The sequence below is a fragment of the Miniopterus natalensis genome, chromosome 1 (assembly GCF_054644295.1).
Source record: "Miniopterus natalensis isolate mMinNat1 chromosome 1, mMinNat1.hap1, whole genome shotgun sequence".
NCBI classification, from domain to species: Eukaryota; Metazoa; Chordata; class Mammalia; order Chiroptera; family Miniopteridae; genus Miniopterus; species Miniopterus natalensis.
Window position 1 is genome coordinate 65434739 of NC_142081.1, and position 27641 is coordinate 65462379.

A 27641-nucleotide genomic window follows, 5' to 3' on the forward strand; every position below is an offset into this window, starting at 1 on the left:
ACTAGGCCAGGTTCACGGTGCCTCCGGTTCTAGACTCCTGACACCTGTGCTTTAGGATGGTCGCTCTCTTAAACTGTGTCCTTTCACTGTTTGCTTATTGGTTAGTCATGATTCCTGCTTCTTTGGCTTGTTTCTTATATTTCATTTTGGTGGGAAGATAAAGGTTAAGGATGTTTTAGCACCCAGCCTTTCTTCTCATAGCTCTGAGTGAGTGATCATGTGCTTCTGTCTGCAGTACCCAGGGCCCCCCAATGCGCCCAGACAGTCAGGCTGTGGGAGGCAGACAGCAGAAAGCAGTATTGGCCTCTGCAAGGAGGTGGCCACCAGTAATTGCTCAGACATGGTGACAAGGCAGCATTTTAGGGCAGTGTGTTCCTCATTAGAGGAAGTTCATAGAAAGTTGAGAGCGAGCCAGAGGGGAGCCCAGGGAAATCAGGTTAAACCCATTCTCAATGTCAGGGATCAGGCTGAGGCCCTGGGATCACGGGCGTGGTTGAGCCAGCGGAGCTCCGGGCTTTGGAAAGCTTGATCTGCCACTCACTTTCGAGTTGCCATAGATGGACTTTTTTTTGGTCATGGAATTTTTAAAAATTGTGGTAAGCTATACATAATATACAATGTACAGCTTCAGCAATTTTTAAGTGTACAGTCGAGTGGCACTAAGTAACTTTACATTGTCATGGAACCTTCACCACCCTCCATCTCCAGAATCTTTTCATCTCCCCAAACAGAAAGTATGTACCATTAAACCATAACTCCAATTACTTCTCTACCCGCAGCCCCTGGAAACTACCATTCTACTTTCTGTCTTTAGGGTTTTGATTAGTCTAGTTATCTCCTATATGTGGTGGAATCATGTAATATTTGTCCTTTTGTGGTTGTCTTGTTTTATTAGCCTAATGTCTTCCAGGTTCACCCATGTTGTGGCATGTGTCAGAATTTCCTTCCTTTTTTAAGGCAGAATAATATTCCACTGTATGTATAGACCACATTTTATTTATCCATTCATGTGTGGATGGGCATTTGGGTTGCTGCCACCTTTTGGCTGTTGTGAAAAGTGCTATGAACGTGTGTGTGCCAAGTTTGAGTCTCTACTTTCAGTTCTTTTGGTCTGTACCTAGGAGTGGAATTGCTGGGTCATATGGTATTTCTATATTTACCTTTTTGAGCACCAGACAAACTTTTCCACAGCAGCTGTACTGTTTTATATCCCCACCAGCAATGCCTGAGCCATCCAGCTCATCTGCATCCTTGCCACCATTTGGTGGTGTCACTGTTTTTTATTTTAGCTATTCTGATAGGTATGTGGTGATACCTTATTGTGGTTTTAATTTGCAATTCCGTATGGCTGATGGTGAACCTCTTTTCATGTGCTTGCTTACCATTGGTGTATTTTATTTAGTTGAATTTTGTTTTTGCTGTAGAGTTTTGCAAGTTTCTTACATATTTTGGATACTAGCCCTTTGTCCTATACAGTCATGTGCTGCATAACAACATTTCAGTCAATGATAGACAGAATATGCAAAGGTGATCCCATAAGATTGTAATGGAACTGAAAAATTCCTATTGCCTTACGATGTCATGGCCATAGTCAGGTCATAGTACAGCCTGTTACTCGTGTATTGTGGTGATGCTGGTGTAAACATACCTGTGTTGTCAGTTGTGTAAGAGTATGGCACATACAATTGTGTGTACGTGATACTTGACCATGATAATTGACTATGTTACTTGTTTATGTATTTACCATATTATACATTTTATTGTTGTTTTAGAGTGTACTCTTTCTACTTATTAAATAAAAAATTTACTGTAAAACAAACAAGGCAAAAGATCAGGCTGATTGATCAGGCCGTGGTACTGTGTGGCCTCGTAAAGCCTCTTTCAACTCCAACATTTTGTAATGATACAGCTCAAACGCAGTAATAATTATTACAACAATGATTAATATTTATTGAGCTCTGTGTGCCAAGTAGTGGAATATATTTTTTCAATCCTCAGAGCAACACTTTCAGGTGTAAGTACTACTATTATCCCCTATTTGTTGATGAAGAAACTGATGCTCAGAAACGCACAAAGTCACACATGTTGCAGGTGGTGGAACTATGACTTGAGCCCGGGCAGACTGACTCCCTGAGCTTACGCTGGCCTGAAAAACAGGTTAGGAGCTCAGAACGAATTCTTCCCTCCACTAACTGCAGAGGTACAAAGCAGTGGTCCTGAGGCAGACCTTTCCTTATCCGAATACCTTACAAGCATCTGTAAAACCCCGATCTTTGAAAATCAACAGCATCAAAAGCAAGCGACTTGGGGCCAGTCGGTTGACATGGACTTGTTCCAGAATTACATCTGCAATTGGCTTATGGAGGGAAGGTTACTTCTTGGTCTAGACTTGGCAAAAATCTAATCACATCATATACCCTCCCTCCCTTGGCAATATCATCTATCACTGCTTCTCAAACGTGAGCGGCATCAAAATCAGGCGGAGGGCTGGTTAAGACACAGATGCTGGGCCCCATCCCCAGAGTTTTTGATTCGGTAGATCTGGGATAAAGCCAGAGAATTTGCATTTCTTAGTTCTCAGGTGACACTGACATTCTGGCCCAAGAGACCACACTTTGGGGGATCGCTGTCCTGTATTGATATGTTCTGTATATTGTAGAGTTTCATATTTAATTATTACTTACCTGGTAGGTTAACCAAGCTGGCCAGCTCATGTTCACTTGGGTGCCTTCTTGTAGCACTGAAGAATAGCAAATCTCTAGCTGGGTTTAAGAAAACATTGAAAGGCATTGAGTTCTTAAGCAAATAACCAAACAGATACTGCTTTTTGCTTAACACCATCTGAAGTGATTTTATTAATTTGTGTGTTTATTGTCTTTCTCCTGCTTCATGAATGCAGGAACTCTGCTGTTGTGTTCCCACTGCTCTATTCCCAGCCACTAGGCAGGTGCCTGGGACACAGCCGATTCTCTGGAAGTATTTGAGTGAAGGCTAGACTTATACTCTTCTAAATATAGAAACAGGATTGTATCAAAGGGCTAGGGGAGGAAGCTCCTCATTCAGTTCCTTTTGGTTGCTAAGTAGGTGGAGTATACTTAACAGCTCCCCAAGTTCTTACGCCCATCCCTGTGCCTTTTAACCTATACGTGACCAGACGTGTCCTTGCCTGCAGCTGCCCTCATCCGTGGAAACAGAAACAATTGTGCACAGTTCTCCAATAACCTTGATTGGCTAATCAGCAAGTTGGACAGACTAGAATCTTCCTCAGGTAAGAACTGACAGGACACCAATGGAGACGGTGGCCTTTTTTTTCTTTTCTTTTCTAAGAAAACAAGGTTGAATCTTTGAACAATTCTGTGTTCCACTGGATTACAAACAATTAAATAATGACTTCAGCAGCAACAAAAGAGCTGAATCTTCCTGGCACAATTCTAAGCCAGTTTCAGCAGTGCCTCTTCGTCTGTTTCATCTTCTACCCTGTGCCTTCATCTGCATCCCCTGGGCCCTTTAACCGCTCCCCACCCAGGGTCCTGATCTCCTCCTCACTGCTGCTTGCACCCTCTCTCTTTCTGGGTTTCTAAATTCTCTCTGGACGTGGTCCTCCTAACAGTTTGGGTTAGAAGCAGGACTGAAAAATGACTGTGGAATAGAGGAAATGATGATCCTCCCACCCCCTGAGTCACCCTCAACATCATAGCCAGAGCCCTCATGATTCACAGAGAATTTGAGCCAAGAGAGGAGTCATCGTTGGTAAGTGACCAAGTGACCATGCCACGAGGCTCAGCAGTCGGCTTCCTCGGAGATGAGTGAACATGACAGGTGTGGGCCCCTCTCTGGGAAGTGGAAAGGTTTTGATGCTTTTTCCAGTGTCCAGAAGTGACAGGAGCGTGGACAAGACAGGCCAAGGGAAGGCTCTCCCAGGACTGTCCACCTACGCATGCCTTCCGAAGCCTCTCTTTTCTTCAGTGTCTCCTCCTGTCGGCCACACTACATTTCAGGCCAATTTATGAAATCGTTGGGGGGAAAAAACCCACAGAATGAGGAGGAATTTTCTCAATAAGGCCAACTTCTTCCCTTGCACACTCATCATGGTGTTACCCTTGTAAATGCCACGCTGTTGGGGCACTGGTTAGTTTTTCTTAAGCCTTCGCTTAACACAGAAATCCATTCATTGTGCCAAGAAAAAAACAGAAAAGACAGATAGTGTATTTTAGTAAGCTTACAATTTATCTGCTATTCCAGGGCATTACAAATAAAAATAATTTCTGGGGTGACTCCTAGGTAAACTCTTATTTGAAGAACACTTTAAATGCTGCCTATTCCCCCTCTCCTTTGGCCCCCATCCACCCTGCGCCCCGGCCCCTAGGCCTTCACCACGTTACTGTTCATGTCCGTGGGCTATGCATGTCTGCATATATATTCTTTGTCTAAATTACCTGAATGACCTTTAGAATTTATAGTAACCTGGGCATCTGCTTTTCTATTTTTAAGTTAAGTATCATGTGGTTTTATCAAATTAAGAATTCCATTTTACAGCTGCTCTTCTATATTTTGACACAGAAGTATTGTGTCTGTGCCCAGGAAAAGGGAAATGGGGTTGGTGCTGAATAAAATTCACCTGTAATTACAGACTGGTTGGTCCTCAGAGGTCCCTGAAGTCTACAAGAGGTGACTGCAGCTTTCTTCTGGCTGGAAATATTTAATAGATTCAGAGAATTGATGATATCCTGTCCCCTCAGGATGGTCTTTTCATGCCCAGATTTCAAAATTATGGCCAGTTCGGCAGGTTATTTAATGTCCAAATGATTTTTGTGGCACTCACGTAGGTATCCTGGAAGTCTTGCACTGCATCTTGATTGAAAGCCCAGAAGCCTTAAACCTGATTGCAGAGGGTCACATCAAGTCCATCATCTCCCTGCTGGATAAGCACGGGCGGAACCACAAGGTGGGTGGTGATTGACTTTACCTGGCTTTTCCCTTCCTGCCATTTAATAACCATTGTGTGTTATTGAGAGTGTGTTGCCTGCTCTCTTTCTTGGCTTTAATTAAAAAAACTAAAAAAACAAAACACCTTGGGAAACAGGTTCTTATAGACCCTTCCTGGCCTAGGAGATACTACAAGACAGACAGTCACACTGGATCTTGGATGGTCTCCCTTCATTTCTACCCAAGCTGTGGGTCTCTCCCTTTGATACAAAACAGCTGTGTGACTTTGGGCCTCAGTTACTTCAACTGTAAAATGGAGACACTTCACTTACTAAGGTGCAGTGTTGTATCAGTTTTCTTTGAGGTCCCTTTAACCTCTATGGTTATGGAATTATATGTCTAAAGACATGGTGACTTTGGGGAAAGTCTATTAAAATAGGTTTCATCCTGAACCCTATTCAGCATCTGCCCCTCATACATGCAGGTTGCTGCACTGACTAATTAGGCAGGTACTCCAAGGTTGAGGGAGTGTATTTCAAGAGCAGATGGCGTGGCTGGACATGAGAGACAGCAGCTGGGATCCTGCAAGGTGGACAGAACTCAGCTTGATCACTGGCCTTTTTTGCTTGCCATCGTTTGGGGGCACTGCTCATTTGAGACACACCTGAAGGGGTGCAGGAGCATGAGCCTCTGCAGCATTGCTTCGATGATATGTATCATCCTTAGGAAGTAAAAAGGCCATGGCCCTTAGCATCTGTGAAATTGCTTGGCAGAGATTAGAAAGAAATATGTGGGATCTGTAATTGCTTTCCCAAAGGTGGTAAATCAAAAGCAGGCATGAGGCTCCAACTTCAGTCCAGCCTCTCGATGTTCCAACATGTTCCCTTCCATCTGCAGAGTGTAGTGAGAATAATTGATAAGTGCCCGAGTAACACCTGCTGATGTCACCGATAAGTACCTGAGCCATGAGCTACATGCGGATGTCAAGAGGACCCCTTTGACAGGAAAGTGTCATTGTCCCCCTGAAACTGGCCAGTGGGTCCGAGGCTGCCTGTCACTTTTGAGCCAAATTAAGCAGAGACAAAGTTGAATCATGTATTTATTTATTTATTCCAATAATGACGGCAGTTTAGGGAGAATAGCAGGTCATCCTGTAAATTCTGCTCTCACCTCCCCTACTTGCCAGCTGATTATATAGGGATTAGGAAGAGAACTACATGCAAGGGGAAAGGGGGGAGCAGGGTCTGTGGTCCCTGTGTCTCCTTCCAGGACCTTGAATTCCGATACGGAGGTAGCTATTTTTCAGTGGTGTTAAAACCCCGCTCCTGGGACAGGAGACTGGTCAGCATTCCTGAGGCAAACTCCCAGAGGGGGTCAGGGTCCAGGCACTAAAACCAAATCAAAGCTCGGCCTGTCTTTTGTCTGTTCTCAAAATGCATTTTTTTTTTCAGAGCCATGGACCCATCCAGGCCCCAAGGTGTCTCTTATCTTTTTACAGCTGTTTTCCTTCTTGCAGCACATCCTCCAGTCTCCCAGGGTCTGTAGGAAAACCTCTTATCTACAGTTAGTAAGGAGAATAATCATTAAGCAACTGTCATCCTATTCCTATTGCGAGCCCTTCCCTCTGTTACCTGGGGCTTCTTTGTGGTCACACCACATTATGCACTTAATAAAAACCGGTTGTGAGGGCACCTTTTAACCAAAAGCCACAGAGCATTTGATGGATGTCACTTGGCAGCAGGTTGATGACTATTCTGCCCACTTTACAGTTGAGAAAACCGAGGCCCAATGAGCCGAGGTTCTGTGCTAGAAATCAATTCCTGGTCTTATATGTTACCCCAGTGCACTAGCAGAGTAGTCTTTGCTCTTCTAGAGCTGAGGCACTGTTTGAGAAATCCTGGAAATGTCAAAGTTGAGGCAACGTGATCTTCTTGGTACATACAGTCTCAAAATGTTCCCTTTTTGTCTTTGGATAGATTTTAGGATGAAGGCTGGCTTGCCATGAATTTAGTTTCACTTTAGACAGTATTCAGTTGGATAACTTATATTTCCAAAGAGAAGTCCAATCTCAAATCACCAGGAGGGGGTATTTGCAAAGAACGTGCTGAGTGCTGGCCAGACTCCCCTTGCAACACTTGATCTTTGCTTGGAAAATGCCAAAGTAATGTTTTCCTATCCAGGCAGCTCTGTTTTCTCCAGTCCTAGTTGTCTCTGCCCCTTCACTTAGTTTTCCATGAAGACAGTGACTGAATAAATACAGAAATTTACAGCCACAAGGCACCTCCCAACTCCTCCCACAACAGCGACAGGAATAATGAGGATGACGGTAGCTAAGATTCATTTTGCATTTGACAAATGCCAGGTACTGTCCTCCATGTTCACGTGCATTTTCCTTAGTCCTAATTATGAGACCATGAAGTAACATTATTAATATTTCCACTTGACAGAGGCAGAAGCAATGCTCGGCTTTGAGGTGTTAAGCAACTTGCCAGAGGCCGCAGGGCTAATTAATGACAGATGAGGACCAGCATTTAGGTCTCCCAGCTCCAAGTTTAATATTCCTTCCAGGTTTCTCGAGCTGAAGTCTGTGAGCGTGTTCTTCAGGGCCCACATGCTCTGTGAGAATGTTTCACTTTGTGTTCTTATTTTTATAGTTCTCTAAATACCAAACTCGTTGTATTGAAGAATTCACAAATAGAAGGCATTTTCATATAAGTTCGTGTTTCTCAGACTGAAGTCTGAGGGTCCATGAAAGTGGTCTTCAGAGTCATGACATTTTTCTTTTAAAAACGGTTTGTACAGCTCATGGGTTTGAGAAACCCCTTCCTGTACCATGCCACCTGCAATCACGTGCTCAGAATGGAGAGTGTCTACAATAGTGGCGATGAATGTACCTCCCTCTCTCAAAGAGTTTTCAGTTCCTGGCTCTGTCCCAGCCATGGGAAGCATTGCCACTCATCTAAAGCATGATCAGGTTTGAAATAAACAAGTTAGAGGGAAAGAGCACAATCCTTGAAGGGACAAGAGGGGGGTGCACTGCCCACTCCTTATTTTCTGAATCACTCTGCCCCTTGATCCCTCAGCATCTCCTCCCTTCCTACTTTTCAAAATTCTATCTTCCCTTCAAAACTTAGTTCAAATGCTACTTCCTCCCCTAAGCTTTGCCTTGTTCCGGTTGAACATGGTCTCCTCTCCTCAATCCTTACACAACTTGTGCTCTGTTACATGGCGGTTCCATCCTGCCTTTTATTGTAGTTTTGTTTACACACATATTTCTCTCACAGACACAAAGTTGCTTCACGGCAGGGATCATCTTTGTGATCCCCATAGTGCCAAGCTCATCTGTTGTTCAGGGCAGGCATTTAGTACACACTTGTTAAAGGTGTAAGGAATGAGTAAAAGGAATGAATGAGTGGAGCCAGGATCTGCTCCCGCCTCACCTTGAGTGGATGGAAGCTCCCAGCTATGCATAGGCCTTGTCTCCGTCGGAGGTCGGTCAGTGGGAGGGCTCCATTCTATGTGGTCATTCAGAGACACAGGTTCCTTCCATCCAGCAGCTCCCCATTCCCTAGGACAGGGCTTCACGACCTGTGATGTGCTTACAAATCTCCTAGGAGTGGTATTAAAGTGAAGTCTCTGATCTGGCAAGTCTGGGGCAGGAGGAGTGGAGTCTAGGCATCTATATTTCTGGCAGCTCCTAGGATCACACTTGGAATAAGGAGGTCCTTGGGTTTTACAATCCTTCCTTGGCTTTCAACAACCAGCTGGAAAGATAGAGAGTGCACAGAGGGCTGTGTGGGGTTTTAGGGCCAGTGCATCACTGTAGGTGAAGTACCCACTTTCCATTGGCCAGAAATCAGTCACAGGACCTCCCCTAACTGAAAGGAAGGCTGGGAAATGTAGTCTCAGTGTGCCCAGGATAGGAAGGAAAACAGTCTGGTGACTTACTGAGCAGTAACTGCCACAGCAGGTCACACATCCCAGAGGTCGCTGAGATGTTATGTCTCCATCAGAAAGTACAGATGACCTGTCGGCACAGTGTCTGTGTGTCCCCGTGGTGGACTGGCCCTCTGTACACTCCTTTCACTTTCAAGAGAGCACATTTAAACTTTTCTAGAAAAGGATTTATGTCCCTACTCCTAATTGTACCCAAAGCTACGTCTTCCGAACCACACCCTAAAACAGTGTCAGCCACAATTCTTCACGGCACCATTTATTCGTAGATGAGACCCTATTAGGCTGTGTTCTTTTATGGCGCCCCTTTTCTCTTTGCTGTTCTCTTGTATGTAGATTAAGTTCTGCTTCCCTCAGGCTGTGACAGCTAGGCTCCGGCAGCTGTCACTACGAGGCAAGACTGATGACAATGTGGGATAGGCTGGATGATAAGTATTTAATTTCCTGGCCATCTATGGCTCTTTACTGTGAGAAATTATCCTCTGGATTTCCAGTTTCACAGCCCATACATTTCACAGAGTGGTGATGGTAAGAGTCCATAAAACTGCCGTTGGGGTCCCTTTCTGCTTGTCCCATAAATGTGCTTTGCGTTTATCTCAAACAAAATTGACATTCGGAGAGTCAGGTAGAAAAGTGGTTTGTGGGAATTATAAATATAAATGCCACCAACAACCTGAAGCCATCCAACCCCCGAAGCATTGAGTCTTCGGTGACCACTTTGAAAGCCTGAAATGCAGCCCCCCGCCCCCTGTCGGAACAGCCTGCCACAGCCCTGGCTGTTACTTGTCACTGATGTCTACTCCTTACTCCCTGCAGGGGAGGGAGGCAGGGGCAGGACCCGGCCCAGCACCGTTAGCTCCGCAGAGGGAACACAGAATCTGAATGAAAGAGGCTGATGCGGGGGAGTCAGGGCGGAGAGAGGCCAGCATGTGGTGGGGGAAGCCAGGGGCTGTTCCCACTCCCAAGGCAGGCGGGAAACAGAAGGAACAGACGCTGGTGGCTAGTCTCTTAGATTCAGGGGCCACCCGTGCTCTTGCAAGTTTGGCATCACTCTAGAGGGCAGAGGTAGAGAGGGTGAAATGCTTCTGAATACAGATTACTAGGAATAAAAGGGTATCTTAATGAGTTTTGATAATATCCCAGTGAGAGACCCACAAACTGGAATCTGAGTGCCTTTTGTGAAGAGCTGCATGAGTGCCCACTGATCTTGGTGCAGAGGGGAGCACGGGCTTCAGCTTGTGGCCGATGAAGGCCGTTCCAGCCCGTGCCCCTCCAAGAGGTACCTGGATTTTGTGCCCGGGACACCTCTCCTCACCCCGGTCCTGGCCCTGGAAGGGATATTAACCTAGGCAGTCTGTCGTCAGAGCCCCGACTCTTATCTACTTTAACAATCGGTAACCACAAATGACATGTGCAATTTGGAGGGAAGGGTACAAGACCAAGGCAGAGGGGCTGGAAGGAAGCCCAGCCTCATTTCCCAACAGGCAGAAGGCTCTGGGGCGTTATTTGTGCCTGGAGTGGAGGTGAGGCTTTCATGACTCTGAACAGGTCCTCCCACCCATCACCTGGCCCCCGATGCTGCAGGAAGCCAGCTTCCATCCGTGTCCTGGCAGTCAGGCCCTAAGTTGGTAGGTGTGTCTTGCTGCAGGTTTTGGATGTGCTGTGCTCCCTCTGTCTCTGCAATGGGGTGGCCGTGAGAGCCAACCAGAATCTGATCTGTGACAACTTGCTGCCTCGGAGAAACCTGCTCCTGCAGACACGGCTGATTAACAATGTGACAAGGTAAGGCCACCATCATTCTTCCAAGAGGGGCATCTTGTCTCCAGACAGGGAAAGAAGAGGGCTGACTCCAAAGCCTCCCACCCATCATCCCCATGATGATTCTGGCACATAAGATGAGAGCAGGCAAATGTGCACTCTTTTAGGGCCTTGTACTCCAACCCTTTTAGTGGAGTTTCTCAGCCCTTTCTCCTGAAGTGCCCAAGGGTAGAATATACGTACCACCCGAGGGCTGAAGAATTTGGCTGGAAGTGGTCTACCGCGTTTTATTTTAAACATCAATGCATACTTCATAACATATTTATTTTGATATACCAACTTTTTTCCTAAAAATTTGTTATAGAATAGACGTCCCTTGTTGATACCACAGTTTATTGAATCCTCTGGCACATGGCCATTTACCCCAGGATCTGTGAAGGTCAGGTGGAAAGCGCGGGCCCAGGTGGAACCCTAGGCCGCTGGCCCATGCAGAAGGCTACGTGAGAGTCAGGTGAACTCACTGGGCTAGACTAGGCAGGCCTCAGGTTCTTCAGCAGCTTTCCACCTGGGCCCGCTCCCTACTCTGCAGTAGTGAAAGAAGAACCTCCCCTCTGAAGTGTGGAGCAGCCAGCAGACCTGAGCCATCCATACAAACTTTTTTTCTTCTTGGTACCAACATGGTTTTTCCCTGCCCACCCAAAATGGAGTAATACCCCAGCCCAGGATAGTAGACGCTCAGAAAAACTCCAGGTGTGTTTCCCAAGCTCTTAACCGTTTTTGCTGGATACATGAAATCCTGTAGCCCCTAATGAGGTTGCCTAAGAGTGTGACTTCTTTCCCCATCCCCTTTCCTGTCATCTAGGTTGAATTTTATTTTTTCAGCTTTATTGAAGTATAATTGACCAACAATATGATAAGGCGTTTAAAGTATACAACATGATGATTTGGTATACATACGCATTGGGAAAGGAGTCTCCCCAAAGTGTTAAGTAACACATCTATCACCTCACGTAGTTCCCTTGTGTGTGTGAGAGAGAACATTTAAGTTTTCTCTTAGCAAATTTCAGTTTTCTCTTAGCAAAAATACAGTGTTATCAATTATAGTCACCATGTTATATACTAGATCCTCAGACTTTATTCATCTTATAACTGAAAGTTTGTACCATTTTACCAACCTCTCCCTATTTTCCCTGCCCCCACCACAGCCCCTGGCAACACTTTTCTGTTTCTACGCAGTGAACTTTTTATTTAGAGCCCACATATGTAAGTGATGCTATGCAGTATTTGTCTTCTCTGTCTAGCTTATTTCTAATATGATTTCTTAATGCTTTCAAAAGGCCATTGTTATTAATAATGCTTGGGTGACAAAGCTGCTGTTACGAAAATGGGGGTTATTAAAGCAATTTACCGGAAGAATGGAACAAGTCATTTCTTTCACTTACAGTAAGAAACAAGGATTTGTAATCTGCAGCTTTATATGATGCCTTCAACATCTTTACCTATGGCTGAAACTTAGTAAATGTTGGTTACTCTGAGTGGAACATTTAAAGAGAGAGAGGTCCTCTATATTTTATACTGGAATTAATGTTATCCTGACACCTTCCTAAGATTAAAGCTTAGGAAGGCTCAAAGCTTTTTCTACTTAAGAACAATACGGAAAACACAAAATTGCTCTGGCCCTTGGTTTAATTGGCCCAGCGCTTCCTCCGGTCTGGTTCAGTTTGCTTTCTCAGTTCTTACAAGTCAGTAAATGCCATCTCTCCGGTGTGTGATTTCAGTATTCGGCCAAACATCTTCCTGGGAGTGGCTGAGGGCTCGGCGCAGTACAAGAAGTGGTACTTCGAGCTCATAATTGACCAGGTGGAGCCCTTCCTCACGGCGGAGCCCACACACCTGCGGGTGGGCTGGGCCTCCTCCTCGGGCTACGCGCCCTACCCCGGAGGTGGAGAAGGCTGGGGAGGCAACGGTGTGGGTGACGACCTGTACTCCTACGGCTTTGATGGACTTCACCTTTGGTCAGGTGAGTGCCTTGCCAAAGCTTTGGCCCCTTATCTCTTCCTGGGGGTGATTGAGGCTTGACTTGTTTGAGCTGAAATGGTCACTTTCTGTATGAATGATACAGACTAGAGTGTAAACTAATTGGGTGCTTAAGTGGAAAGAGTGTTCGATCCGAAAGGAGACGGTCCTGCCTTTAGACCATGACTCTGGCACTTCCAGCTGCGTGATCTCAAGCTCACTTTCCTTTCCTCAAGCCCAGCGTTTGTATCTGTAGCCCGAAGGGCCGAGGATATCAGGATCCCATGGGAAACAGGGAAGGAGAAAGAGACTCAGCATTTATTTACTGGGCATTTGGCTACATACCATTCCTACACTATTTTCTCTCATTTTATCCTTACAATGACCCCTTAAGGTAGCTAACATGGACCCCATGTTACAGATGTGGAAACTGAGGCACAGAAAGAATTTATTCGCAGTCACACTGGGATTGATCCGGATCTGACTACAAGCCCCTCATCTTGCTAGTGGAGCATGTTGCTCTGTGATGCACTTTATAAAATGTCTGGATCTGTACCTGACACACAGGAGATGCTCATCTGTTAAAAGAATCCAAAGCTTCCTTTTTTTATGATAAACATGGTTCTCCCCAAGCCCGTCCACGGCCTGTGCCTGTGCAGGAAGGGGCTGGCTTCCGCCCGGGTGAAGATGCAGGAATGCTCATGTCTCACCCCGAACAGGAGCTCTGCCTCGCCGTCTGTTGTCCACAGCGTGTCTTATCTGTATCTTTTGCAAAACTGCAGTTGTGTCCTTTACAGAAATCCCTTACATAAGCACTGTGCTGTGTGCCTCTTACATAAGGAACCGTGACACACATTCTACCTTAAATCCAGCGGGAGGGAAAAGTTTGTCTCTGAACGACAAGCCTGTCTGTTTTCTTTTGTCACTGGGAGCCCATCCTGTTTTCCTTCTCTGCGTAGCTTTCGAGCTAAAGCCGGTCACTCGGGTCCTGATGACGTGCTTCTTGCCGTGGTCTGTCTTTTCCACTTGTGCATGTGTGTGCTGTTTTAAATTCATTTTAAGCATTTTCAAGCTCATAGGAATGCTGTAAACTTATTTCTATACTTATTTGTCCTGGGTTGTTTGTGAGAAGGAGAATGTCCTTTCTCCATGTCTTGCGATTCCGAGGGACCGCGTGGCACAGACAGAAAGAAGCAGACGCAGAATGGCAGGACGGTGGGTTAGAGGGGGGTGCAAGTCTCGTCGCCTTGTTCTCATGTCCCCCGAACTTAGTCGCTCCCCTAGTTGCGTCTTCATGGGGAGAAGAGGTGGATCTTGCCTTCTAGGCTCTCAGAGCCCCGTCATGGAGCCACCAAGCGTGTGGCTGTGCAGAAGTAGCATTTAGCTTAGGGTGTCATCCCATGTCACAAGGTTCTCAGAAAGCTGTCTTCGGGGAAGTGGTTTGAGGGGAAAGTCATCGTGCTCGCACCCAGCCATAGCTCCTGAGTCCCGTGGAGCTGAATCTGTGACGGAATGAAGAGGAGGGACTTGAGAAAATGATCACCCCACTGCCTGCTGATGGCTGCTCATCTGCCCCATGTCACCACCACCGTTCAGGAGTATTTTCTGGATCCCCTTCCCCACTTGAGGAGAACTCTGCATGGGAACTGGTTAAGGAAATGTGAAACACACCTACAGCCTTGGATGAAGCAAACCGGACTCTCGTTTCAAAGAGAAACTAACCGTTCTCAAAGAAAAAAATCGTTCGGTCTTTTCCAGACTTTGCAGCCCTGTGTGGAACCCTCAGTGTGTCCCTTTGTAGAATCTGCAGGATGGGTACATCAGTCAGTCGGCAGGCAGAGGCCTCACTCATTGTGTGTCCAGAAAGGACTGTTATCTGTGCATCCAGGGCCTGAACATCCGTCCAGTTGTGTATCATTCCAGGAGGGGACAGTATGCAGCAGAGGACAGCGGTCCCCTCATCCCTCTTTTCCTGCCTCCTCTGATCACCAGGAAGGTGGATGTGCCCACAGCAGTTACCACTAGCAATGCCTCCTAGGATTGAATAGGGGAAAGAGGCATGGGACTCAGCTTTTCAGAAGCTGACCATGGCTCTCTGAGCAAGTACCCACACTTAGTAATAGAGGTAGATTTAGAGGACTTCATGCCTTGGTCTTCAGTGCCTGATAAGATGTGGGGAAACCAGTGCCTGTACGATTTATAATCTTCATGCCCACTAAAATACAAAGCTTCCTCAGGTCTGGGCATTATTCTGAATTCTCCAACAGGCACACAGAGAACATATATCTCTCAGAAGGCACTGCAGGTAAATATGTCAGCATGTGCTCCAGCTGATGAAATAGGGTTTCTGTTAATGACTCCCACCAGGACAGCAGTGAATTCCGGACTATCTGATGAGAGTGTAATTGTCTGATGAAGAAATAAAATTGAAATGACACTCCGACTTACCTGCTGTAGGAGCGATGGAGGGTGGCCAGGGAGAGAGAGTGGAAACTCTTGTGACAATTTTTCTTCCTTTCCTTGAGATGCAAATGCCCAGGTCCATTAACTTTAAACTTGTATGTGTGCATAAATTAAGCCACTGCCTTGGACTGGTCTTTTAATGCGCTAGTGAAGCACAGTAGAGATGCTGCAGTTGTTGGGAGGAATTGCAGTGCCTCCAATGCTTTGTCATTGGAAAGAGTCAAGAAGAAACAGCAGGGCTTTGGAGTTATGCCCGGGTCCTAGATCCTCCACTTTTTTTTTTTTTTTTTTTTTTTTTGACATTGGTCAAATGACCTAACCTCTCAGAGACTTGATTTCCTCGGGTAAAGTGAAGGTGTGTGCTGTGTGGCTCTTATAGAATTTAAGTGAGATGAGGCACATGAAACTCTTGACACACTAGATACCCAGTAAATATGGCTTTCCCTTCCCTCATTGTCTGCGAAGTCACTATACTCATAACGACCAAGTCCAGAGTTCGGATCCCTCACTCGAGACCGTAAGAGTAGCCCCGTCCTAAGGGATTAAAGAACCCAGGTGCCATGCTGAATGGGAAGGAAGTTTTGAGTGACACCCTGGGAGCATCAGTGAGCTGCTCCTCCGTGTAGCGGGAGGGCAGCCGTCATAGGCCTATTTCACCACAGGCGCCTGTGCATTCACTTTTGAGCATCCGCTCTACAAATATGCCCCTTCTGTACCCTGCCCAACCCTCTCCAGAGCCCAAGCCAGCTCAGCCACTGCGATTGCCCTTTGGGAGAACTGGTCTTTTCTGGTCATGGCACCATGTTCCCTCTCCTAGCATGGTCTCCGTGTAGCCTCTCAGATCTGCATTCAGAGGTGAACTTGGCCCAGAGCAGCCTAGAATGTTTCTGGCTAGGAAGCAGTTTCACAGGAGGAAATCACACGTACCGTTCCCTTTTAACAACTTTTCCCTTGAGAAATTGGAAGAAGCAGAGAAATTTACCTTCCTAAGAGATAAGTGATAACAGGAAGTAAATGAATGGAGTAAAACTGTGCCTCTTGATTTAATGTGACTTCTAACTCATCAAGATAATTTGTCTCTACAGTAAATTTACATAAGAGGGTCTTTACCTGCCTCCTTACTTAGATGAATCCCCGGCTACCTGTTTGTCTATCAAAACACGCCCCACTGTGACTCAGACCTTTCTAGCCCCAGTGCTACGTGGAGGGGATCCGAGGTCTGTAGAACACCAGCATTTTTATATATTTGGATCCTCTCTCTTTCCAAATGCCTAAGTATTTGTGTTTATGTTATAATGCCAAGCTCTGCGGTGCCTGGGGTGATAGAAATGCTGAGCATCAGTGTTCCCAGTTGCCTACATTACTCATCAGAATAGACTAAATCCGCAGTAATATATCCTTGGGTTAATTTGAAGATGTGCAGCAGATGATAAAGAGGCTTTTTCCTTTATCCTAAAATGCTGGGTTAGGAATGAGTGGCCTTTCTGAGCTTCCTGGGACTTTCGGGTGGGCCTGAGCCTATCAGTCAGGGCTTTCTTCAGACCAGCAGAGGCCAGGGGACTTCCCAGCCTGTCTCAGTGGGTGGTCTCTAGGATTTCTCAGAGGTCCTACTATCTTGAAAAGCCCTTGAGACAACTTAGAAACACTCTCTGCAGCAACTCTGCTTTTCCTTGCTACAGTGTTTTCTGTCGATTGTTCTAAAAGGACTTCAATATATTAAACATATTTGAAAGTCACTATTTTTGAGCAGTACCTTTATCATTCAATTAAGGGACTTAATGATTTCAATAACTCAACTCAGTGATTTTTCAGAGCACTTTCTGGACTCAGCCCTCAGTGCTCTGATTCTTCATATTGTTATTTTTTCCTGACAGTACAAAAGACATGTCTACAATGTCCTGGCAAGCTTATCTGCTACTGGCCTAGTAATTAAAGTTTCTGCAGAAACAAAAACAATAGTAGTAGCATTTGCTGTGGGTTACAGCGTGTCAGGCACTCTTCTAATCACTCTACATGGAATCATTCATTCAAGATTCACAGCAACCCTACAACATTATTATTTTCATTTGACAGATGAGAAAACTTGAATCCACAAAGGCAAGTGACTTGTCCGAGGTCACACAGTAAGTGACAGAGCCACGACTTAAGCCCAGGGAGTCTGGTTTTAGACATGCCCCTTAACTGCTACACACTACTGCCTCTTGGGTGGCATACAGCGCACCAGTCATTCATTTCATCCAAAGTGTAGGAATAATAATGGTACCTTACAAACAATTCTTGACAGTACCATGTGGGCATCGCTGTACCCATTTTACAGATGTAGAAGCTGATTTTTTAAGAAATAAAATCATAGGTCTAGGTTCATGTAGTAGGTAAAGACTGGAGATTTGAACTCAGACTTGGCCCTCTGTATCTCCAAGACCGCTCCTCACCCATGCCACCTCGTTCCAGAGCAATTGGAAGGACAACTATCTTGTTTAAACATGGGGTGCAGGACCCTTTTGATTCATTTGGAGCCTTGAAAGCCCTCACAGGGGTAGCAGTTGCTTCCTCTAGATGGGAACGCATTTATAACACGGTGTACGAAAGCAATCTCATAATTCCATCTTTTCTAGTTTCAAAATATTCATGCTACTCACATTTGACCTTTTATATCATGAATATTATATGAAATGGACTTTTGTTTCAAACAGACTTCCTGTTACTTTGCTCTAAGTACTTGCTAAGTGTATGTTTCCTATCCAGTGATTAGCAACAGTCTCCCTTCAGTTTCTAGGTGATATTGGTCCCAGCTGTTTTCTTTACAGTCTGTGTTCTAAAAATAGGCTCAGATTGTGATTTCAATATGCTGATAGATTATCTTAGCCAGTGTTTCAACAGCAACTTTTCCTTGGCACCCAGCCTGTTAGAATAAAAGAGGTAAAAGGCAACGTCATTTACCACAAGGACATAATTGCTCATCCTGGTGGTGGTTTTCAACAGAGAAAATAACCCAGGCAAGAGAGGTTCTCCCAGTCATTGTTCCTCAGAAAGGCCCTGGCAACTGTTGTATATTGAAGGCTAAATAAAGCCCAGAACTCAGCCCCTGATGGCTTCAAAGCACTGCTTAAATGAAGAGCATCCCCCTTGAAAACGACTCTTTTATCTTTACTGGCCGAGGTCAGAGTAGCAGAGAGGTCCACAGTGCACTCCAAGACTATAGGCAGAGGGGACCCGGGAGTCACAACACAGTTTTGTCCTAGTTGAAATGATCTCAGAAAGGTAAAGGTCCTTCTAATTTGTATTTTTATCCAGTAAGGATCTGGATACTTTTAAAGGTAGTTGTCCAACCTAGTATTTCAGTTAGTTTCCAGTTTTCCCAAATTCACAGAAACCTCCTGGGATTTGTTCAGATGACTATTTTCCAGACATTAAACTGTTTGAGAAAAAGAAACAATCGAAGCAGAAACATTGGTTTTTAATGGGAAAGTAAGAGGTCTCAAGATTGAGACAAGATAGCAAGGTTTGCTGAGCTTTGATATCATAGATTCCTTTTGTGACAAACTTGAATGTGCTAAGGAAGAAAAGATTCTGGGACCTGGGACATCTAAACTCCACGAAAGGAGCTAAGGGTACTCAGTCTTCTCAAATGGAGAAATTGAAAAGGGGTCAAACCCTGTACACGCTCTCCAGGTTTGGCTTAGATTTGTTCTGAACTTGCTACTCACTCTCAATAATGAGAAAGGAATAAAGTTACAGAAACGGAGTCTGAGGCCATCCCTGCTAATTGGCCAGTATGCATGAATTTGTTATGTGCTGGTGCAGAGCAGGGAGCCCAGGCCCCAGGTTCCAGTCCAGCTTTATCCCTCCTCCCCGCCCCCACATCTCCTCAAGCCCCCTATTGCCCACTTCCCAGCCTCACCACACTCAAGCCATTCTGCAAATACAGCAGGTCCTCCAATGACATCATTGCATTCAGCATAATTTTGTTATAATGTTGATGAAGGAAAACTTTGATTCTTGGCCAGGGCCACTGTCTGTGTAGAGTTTGCATGGTCTTCCCATCTCTATATGGGTTTTCCCTGGGTACTCCAGTTGCCTTCCAAATTCCAAAGATCGGAATAAAAGAGATGACTTCTATTCAAGTTGGCTTGGGCACGTGGGACAAGTTGACTTGAAGAATGAAAGGTTCACTAGATAAATGAGAGAAATTTCACCATAGGCTAATTCATATACACAAGAGTTAAGTTCCTCTAGCATAGTTCTGGTCACAAAAACATCAGACTTCTAAATAAACACTTCTAGAATGTTACACATTGAAATAAATGTAAGCTATACATACGTTTAAGAGAGATTTATAAAAGCAAATAAGATCATGATTTTTCAGCCCACTTAGTTCAGTTTGGGGTTGCAGATGGCCAGAGATTATCCTGGCAGCTCAGGGCAGAGGTGGGACCCACCCTGGACAGAACGACTTTCCATCTCAGGCCACCCACACTCACTCAGACTGGGATAATTTTGACATGCACTTTAAGTAAAATTGGTTTCCTTATATCATGTCACTTAAAGTCACAGTTTCCAAGAACCTGTGGACCTTGTTAAGTGAGGACTTACTGAATGTCATCCAGTCCTCTTGCATAAGCCATTCATTCTGTCTGGAATGCTTTTTTCTTATTTATCTAGTGAACCTTTCATTCTTCAAGTCAACTTGATATCCTTTACCTCTGGAAGCCATCTCCTTTATTCCAATACTTATACTGAATTGTAATTCCTTATTTGCATGTTTATTTCCCACTAGACTATGGGCCTCTTAAAGGCAGGAGCTGAGTCTTCTGTCTTTGCTCCCCAGCCCCAGGCCCACTGTGCAGCCTCTTTCCTGTCTGTGGAAGGTTGGGGGTATATACAATATGGCTTCGTCAATCGCCCAAAATAACCAGGAGGGGGCCCCTCATTTCTTTCTTTTTATTATGGGGAATATTGTACTTTTAGTACTTTAGAGTTGCAGTAACCACTAATAAACAGTAATCACAACAAAAATAATCAAGTTTAAATAGTTCTAAGCTGAGAATAGAAATGTTACATAGCATAGACACAGGATGTGCCCCCAAAAATGTATACACCTTGTAACAGCTAATAGCTCAGTCGATGTTTCTTTCTTTTCAGATTTAACCCATTGGAATTAATAATTATTCAAAGTGTGTATACATTTTGGGGACACCCTGTATATGTATAAAATTTGTAAACAACTCACACATCAGAAGGGGATTTTGAAAGATTACATTTTCATGGCATATTACAAAGCCATTAAAATTCAGTCTCTAATGACTCATTATAAAGAAAATGTGTGTAATCTGATCAGTAGTAAAAGCAAGTTACTAAACCTACAATATCCCAGTTTAGATGATTAGTATATAGATGAAAGTAGAAGCATTTTTTATTAAGTTACATTTTCTGTATATATGATGAACATTTGTAATGAGCACATATTACTGCTGTAATCAAGAAACAAGATACATTTTATAAATTCTTCTGCCTGAAACCTCATTTTAATACCTAACTTCATCGCAGTCTTCCCAGTTGAACTGTAAACCTGTTGGGAGGTGGGGAGAGTGGTTATAATTTAGTTGTAGAACTTTCAGAATGGGCTGGTGTGACAGAAAAGCAAGAGGTGATTTTCTCACTAGGTTAGGTCAGGAAATGACAAATCATCTTATGAAAACTATATACAACAACAACAAAAGAAGTCACCAATACAGAGTGTAAGTGACAGTGTTTCTCTGCCTATTGGGGGTATTGAAATTCTTTAAAGCAAATAAGCCAGTGCTGCTGCACAGCGTAATGGCTAGATGACTGCTGTTCTTGCCTTTGATGGCTCCTGCATCCACTGCTGACATGGCCGTATCTACCTCTGTGAGAGCTTTCAAGGCTCCTAACAATTTGGGAGAGTCCTGCACCCACACGTAAGGTGTTCATCCTTTCAGTTGTTCTGTAAAAAGATGGCATAGGGGTGAGGGTGGGGAGAGGTCTTGAAGTCACAGAGGGCTTGAGTTCAAATCTCAAGTCTTCACCTGCTACATGAGCCCGAACCAGTGAGTTTACTTGAGGCTCAGCTTCTACATCTGTAAAATGGGCACAGTGATGTCCTCATGATGCTGTCAGAATTGTTTGTAAGGTACCATTATTATTCCTACACTTTGGATGAAATGAATGACTGGTGCGCTGTATGCCACCCAAGAGGCAGCACTGTGTAGCAGTTAAGGGGCGCGTCTAGAGCCAGACTCCTTGGGCTTGAGTCTTGGTCCTGTCACTTGCTGTGTGACCTTGGACAAATCACTCGCCTTTGTGGACTCCAGTTTCCTCATCTGCCAAATGAAAATAATGATGTTGTGGGATTTCTGTGAATTTTGAATGAATGATTCCATGTAGAGTGATTAGAAGAGTGCTTGATACACGGCAACCCACAGCAAATGCTACTACTATTTTTCTTTCTGTAACTCCAGAAATGAATTGCTAGGCTAACAGTAGGTAAGCCAACCAGAACATTTTTTAGGGGAAATAGAAGAGATCAAGGACACTTATGAACACACACACACCCTGCTCAAAGACCCACACCTAACAGAGGCAGTTTGTCTGTTATTTCAGACTCCAGGCCAGAATCTGAGCACACACTGAGCAGGTTGAATTCTTGTTCTCATTTTTGGCAGCTTGAGAGTTTCGTCTGAGACTCATGCCGGCTCAGGCTGCCCACTTGCCAGCTTAGGAAGTCATTTGTCATTGTTCGTCTCACACCGTTTGGGACGCAGGGTTGCATTTCCAACACAATCGCATGTCCAGACCTCCTCTGGGCTGTCATCCCCCCACCTGCCACTGGTAGCCTGCGAGCGTGCCCTCCAGCGTCCCACGTGCCTTTTTCTCTGTTCTTTGCTCACCAGGCCGCATTCCCAGAGCTGTGGCCTCCATCAACCAGCACCTCCTGAAATCGGACGACGTGGTGAGCTGCTGCCTGGACCTGGGGGTGCCCAGCATCTCTTTCCGCATCAACGGGCAGCCGGTGCAGGGGATGTTTGAGAACTTCAACACTGATGGGCTCTTCTTCCCTGTGGTGAGCTTTTCAGCAGGTGTCAAGTAAGTTATGGCCATGATCTCATGGAGAGTAGCTACCCCACCCCACACCTGTGAGCTGGGGAGCGTGGGAATCTCCTTCAGGACTTCAGCACCCCAAGCCAGACCCCCCCAACAGGGAGAGAGCAGTGCAGAGTCGTTCACTCCATATAGACTTGCTGAACACATACCTGCTGCCGGGGGTTACGTAATGTCCTCCGGTAAATAGTAAGATGAAAAAGACAAGTCCTGTGTAGAAAATTGCTTTAATAATTATAAAAAGTATCACATGCTCAGTATAAAAACTTTAAAAGATACAGTTATAAATAAAACAATAAATATCATCCATGATCCCATCATTGAACTGTATATCTCTCTTAATATTTTGATGTATTTTCTTCAAGTCTTTTACTCTATAAATATGTGTATATATTTTTAATTGGCATCCCATTAAATATAAAGTTTTATGTCTCGATTATTTTTCATTCAGGAACAAGTAATGAGCCTGTTCCTGAGTCATTAAGCCTCTCCCTCCAAACGACTTATATGGCCACATAATAACCTTTCATTTGGCTCTTCTGTAATATAGCCATTACTTTGTTGTTAGACTTTCATAATGATTCCATTTCATTATAAATGATTATGGATATCCTTGAGCATAACTGTGTCTGCATTTCTGTTGAGTTCCTCATACAAGTAGGTAAGAAGGTACGAACTTTTTGAAGTCCAAGTTTATCATTACGTGGCCAAATAGATTGTCAGAAAGACTGTTGGAACAGTTCAGAATTCATTATCAATAATTTTAAAATCTAAAAGGCTCTGAGAAACATGGGTGTGTTGTTTTTTATGATTTATTTCACCATAAAATCTGCCCTGAACTCATTTTGTGGCAAAACTGTCGGCAACAGAAATGAGGCTGGTTTTAGTCTTTCGTTTATTCCATGTCTTGTGAATATCTACATGTTTAACTATAGAAATATCTGATTATGGGGTGCAGCCCCCCCACCTGGCTGAAAGAACTTTTAAGTGTGTATTATATGTACCTTCTTTCTTTTTTAAAGTCTAAAGAATTCTGAAGTCTGAAACACAACTCCAGAATTTTCAGATAAAGGATTTGGGTCTGTGGTATCATTTAAAGCAACATCTGGCAATACCCAACCGAATTGATCCTCGTGAACTTTTCCTGTTATTGGTTGTTTTTCATCTTTGCTAATTTGAGACAATTGTATCTCAAAGTCTTAGTTTTCTATTTGATCAGTGATGCGGTTGAGCTTTTCGATGGTTACTATTTTTGTGAATTATTTTAACCCAATATCTTTGTTAATTTTATGTTTTCTGCCTTTCTGGTGTTAAATTTTTTGGGCAATTTTTTAAAATATTTTGAGGCTGTTAAACTCTTATAGTTTTCAAATACTTTTTTCAGTTTTTGATTTACTTTTGGACACACTTAAATTTTTCTATTTTAAAAATAGATAACCATATTACCTTTTTATTTATATACCTCAATATTTTTACATTAAATTGGGCTTGTACTATGCATGCCAATTTTCTGCACACCATTGCTAACTATTGTGTTCATCACTCTTTCCCTTTCTTTGTACCATTTGGATGCTGCATAATTATTTTAGTCTGACAATACCATTTTTAACATCTGTAGGGCAAGATCCCATTATAACTCTTCCTTCCCAAAATTTTCTTAGCCATTCTTGCTCCCTGTCTCTTAAGGAGACCACAATTGATTGAATGGGAAACTAGAGTCAACACAGTAACCATCAGTGTGGTTTTCATGGAAACCATTGGAAAGGGCCATGAGAGGAGGAAAGTTGAGGAGAGCAGAGCTTAGAGCTGGGACCACTCGCTGGGTTTTATTTCTCATCTGAGAGAAGCACTTAGCCAGAAGCCAAACCTCTCCAGAGGGGTCTTTTCCAGTCTGCTGGCTAATGGTCTTTTCCGAGAATCCTGTGTTTGGAGAATAGTTCATCCAATCTTGTCTGTTGCATAATGATTTTTAATCATTAACTCATCCATCTAATCTTCCTCAGAGCTATGAGCTAGGACTTTTGAGTGTGTGATTTTTGTTGTTGTTGTTGAGGGGCACATTTTTAAAAAATCTTCTCTTGGCAAAGAACTGCAGCTAGCAGGTGAAGAAATAAGTGATAGGTATCCCCGTGTAGAAGATCTTTCTAGCGTCTTGTCTCTCAATCAGCAGATCATTCAGCCTTCCTCGTGCACAGGACTAAGAGAAGCAAAGTTCCCAGATGAGAAAAATGAGCTGTCCCACCCATTTATAAGGCACAGCTGCTGAGAATAGAAACTGAACTGTGTAAATGTGTTGACTTGAAAAGCTAGCACCTTCGTTATGAGAGCTCTTGCTTATTGCAATTCAGCAAGCTAAAGAGGGACGCCAGGGGCTTGATGTCACTCAAGCCTTCTTTCTGTCAGGAAAATATCACCTCTGAGATATTCCTGTCTTTGGGTCTCAGAATATGATATGATCTGAGGAGAAATGGCATCACAGTTGGCCTGCATTCTCGGGAAATACCTTTTGCTGAAGTACATCCAGTCCATCACATGGTGTCACTGGCCAGGGTCAGCGCTGGGCCTGTGTTGGTTTATTTTCACTTATGAGCACATGGGATCGATGTGCTAATACTGACTCTTACATCAGCTGGTGAAGTGCGATTCGGCACTGAAACCCCGCAGCTCCCCTCTCTGCTGCTTTTGTTCAGCTGAGCAGAGAGCTGGAAAGGAAAACCAGGATCTTAATTCCAAGTTAAAGTATCTTATTGAAAATAGATGTTTAATAATAAAATTGAAAGTAATTAGTGTTTTTACCCAATACAGTAGAATATTTGCTTGGTGTGTAGTGTGTCTCCCAGCAAGGTACAAGGTTATATCCATCGAAAGATTCTCCTCCCATCATAGAAGTATTTAGAAATGTCCTCACTTTTAAATTCTGGGTGGCTTCTAAATTAGATTTCTCTTTTATAGCCCCATATTTTCCTATTTAATAGTCTTTACTGAGGTTGTAGTCTTGTCTTGTTGACCCCACATTATTTTATAATTACAAACTGTGTTGTTATTAACACCTGCTTAGGATATCCCTGCCAGCAGTTGTCAAAGAGCAGAAATCTTTTCAATTAGATTTACCCCCAGTGAAGTCGAAGGCAGCATGAACAATTACTAACAAAATCCACACGTCAATATGTACTACCTCCTAACTGTTGTGAATATGCCTTCTTATTTTCTTCTCAGTGTGATTTATGGCCAATATGATTAGTGCAGCAGGTGCTTCAGTGTAGCAGCCCTGTTCATTGTGGGGCAGAATTTGGGATTAACATGTGTACCTTGGAGCCCTTCCCAAAGGTTGAGTTACTTAGATGCCAGGAAGTTCTTATTAAAAGGTGGCCTCATCCTGCAAAATGGCATCATGGCATGACCCACCTGGGGAGCATTACTCAGAAGCTGAGGATATGGTGAAATTTGGGCACTACATTTTGTTTTGCAGAAAATTGATAAGTTAGTCACTGTAGTACAACAGTTTTCAACAGGGGTGTCACAAGAATTTTTAAAACACGTAATACCTGTTTAGTCAGGGGCACTGACCTCTTTTCCCTTAGATTTCCAAATACAAAAGCGACAAGAGCCAACACAACAATAGCCATCCGGTGTGAATAAATCAGAATTACACCTGTTTTTGTTTTTTTGTCTTTTGTCAGGTTGATAAAAAATATAATACCTTTTTGGTGTCCCCCAGAATTTTAGTAATTAGTTTGTGTGCCATGAGATGAAAAAGGCTGAAAATCGCTGCTGTAATAGAATATATATTATTGCTCGAGTTAAACTCCCCATAGATTATTTTATCATCTTACAATAACTCTCTTACCAGCCCTTGCTAATTTATAAAACAACAATATCCAGACATGGTTGGTGTTTGCAGTTGCTGTTTGTTTTCCGTTGGTATCCACCGGACTTGGCTAAAACTCAGGTAACCAACAGCTTAGCTATTTCCAGCTTGCTGTGGTCAGTGCTGTGGGAATTATTGCTGAGATAAATAGACTTCTGTGAAGAACATGATGAGCGCTGGCTGGGTTGCCCTGGCCTCTCATCAAACACCGCCCAGGAAGAAATATGGATGCGGGAACGGACATACCTGAGCCGGGTCTCCCGTCTCCGCAAAATGGACTAAGGAGTCCCCTATGGATCATGACTTACGAGTCGAATTCAGGTCAGCAAAGCTTGCTGGTTTCTTCTCTTAACCGCGGCCTGTATCCTTTTGTCCTTTGGGACAGCGCTCCAGGAGGGACTCAATAGCAGATAAGAGTAACTAAGGCTAAGGGGACTTCACGTTTGCTAGTCAGCTGTGAAATGGAAACCTAGTCCTTTCTGAGCACAGTGAAGCTTTGATTTTCGCTGTATTTTTTTTTATTCATGGGTCAGTCTTTCAGATCTGGAAATCTGCAATAGGCATGCTCAGCTTTTCTGCAAACTGGCAGGCAAAAAACGCCCAAATCTCGAAAGATGAAAAACACGAGTGAGGATTTTCCAATACAATTTGCTCTGTTTTCAAAATCAGTCAAGTAAATGGAAAATTCCTCTACACATCCCGAAACTTCAGGACTCCCAGGTGGCCGTTCCTGAAGCTATTGCTTATTCCGAGGTGGAGGAACCGAAGGACACTATTGCTTACTGTAATCACTTTAGGAAGAAAAAAACCTTCAAGAGCTGATGGAATGTCTGGGCCACGGGAAGGACCCCAGAAGATGATGCAAGTGCTTTAGTGGAAGAGATTAAATTGATTAACGAAATTGATTTTTAAAATCCATTAATACAGAGAAAAATCTGAGGCTAAAAAAGAACTAATTTTAATTAAGAACTCTATTCTTAAATTATCTTTTCTAAAACTCTGAAGTTTTCTGTGATGCTGGGAGATTCAGTGGGACCCAAGGAGCAGGGACGAATACACCTAGAGGAGAGAGACTTACATTCTATTTGGAAAGGTCTCGTTTATGAATGAATTTCAAAGACAAACATCGAGTGCCGGGTAACGGATTTATTGACAGGAGTAGACTAGTGGGTGTAACTTTGTTGTTTCTCCTTCCACCCCTTCGAGTCCATGCTCTGGGCTTCTGGAGAAGTTCTTGGGCAGGTTCTGTAACCTTATTACTCCTTTTAAGAATAAGAACAATCTTGTCAGTAATTGAGAAGTTCCATGTATGTGAACGTAAAAACTCCAGATTTGTACCCAATGTTTGAGGCCTCCCCCACTCGGCCAGCAGTTTGAGGTCGACTCTTGTCCCTGTTGGTCCAGCTCCTCCCCAGTTAGCCAGCCCCTGTCTCAGACCCTCGGGAGCTGATCCCAGGGGACAAGGTGACGGGGGGCAGGGCTCATCCTGTGCAGTTGGCGCAGCTGTCGGGGGCACCAGACCTCTGTGTCGCAGCTG

General features: G+C 44.0%; 1 protein-coding gene across 1 annotated transcript in view; it reads left to right on the plus strand.

The window, feature by feature from the left end:
* Positions 1 to 27641, plus strand: part of RYR3 (ryanodine receptor 3) — a 472085-nt gene that overhangs the window by 242147 nt on the left and 202297 nt on the right. The window contains exons 17-21 of the mRNA XM_087815056.1: positions 3173 to 3268; positions 4827 to 4945; positions 10529 to 10662; positions 12417 to 12658; positions 22029 to 22221. Coding sequence (XP_087671182.1) covers positions 3173 to 3268; positions 4827 to 4945; positions 10529 to 10662; positions 12417 to 12658; positions 22029 to 22221 — 784 coding nt within the window. The remainder of the gene's footprint in view (positions 1 to 3172; positions 3269 to 4826; positions 4946 to 10528; positions 10663 to 12416; positions 12659 to 22028; positions 22222 to 27641) is intronic.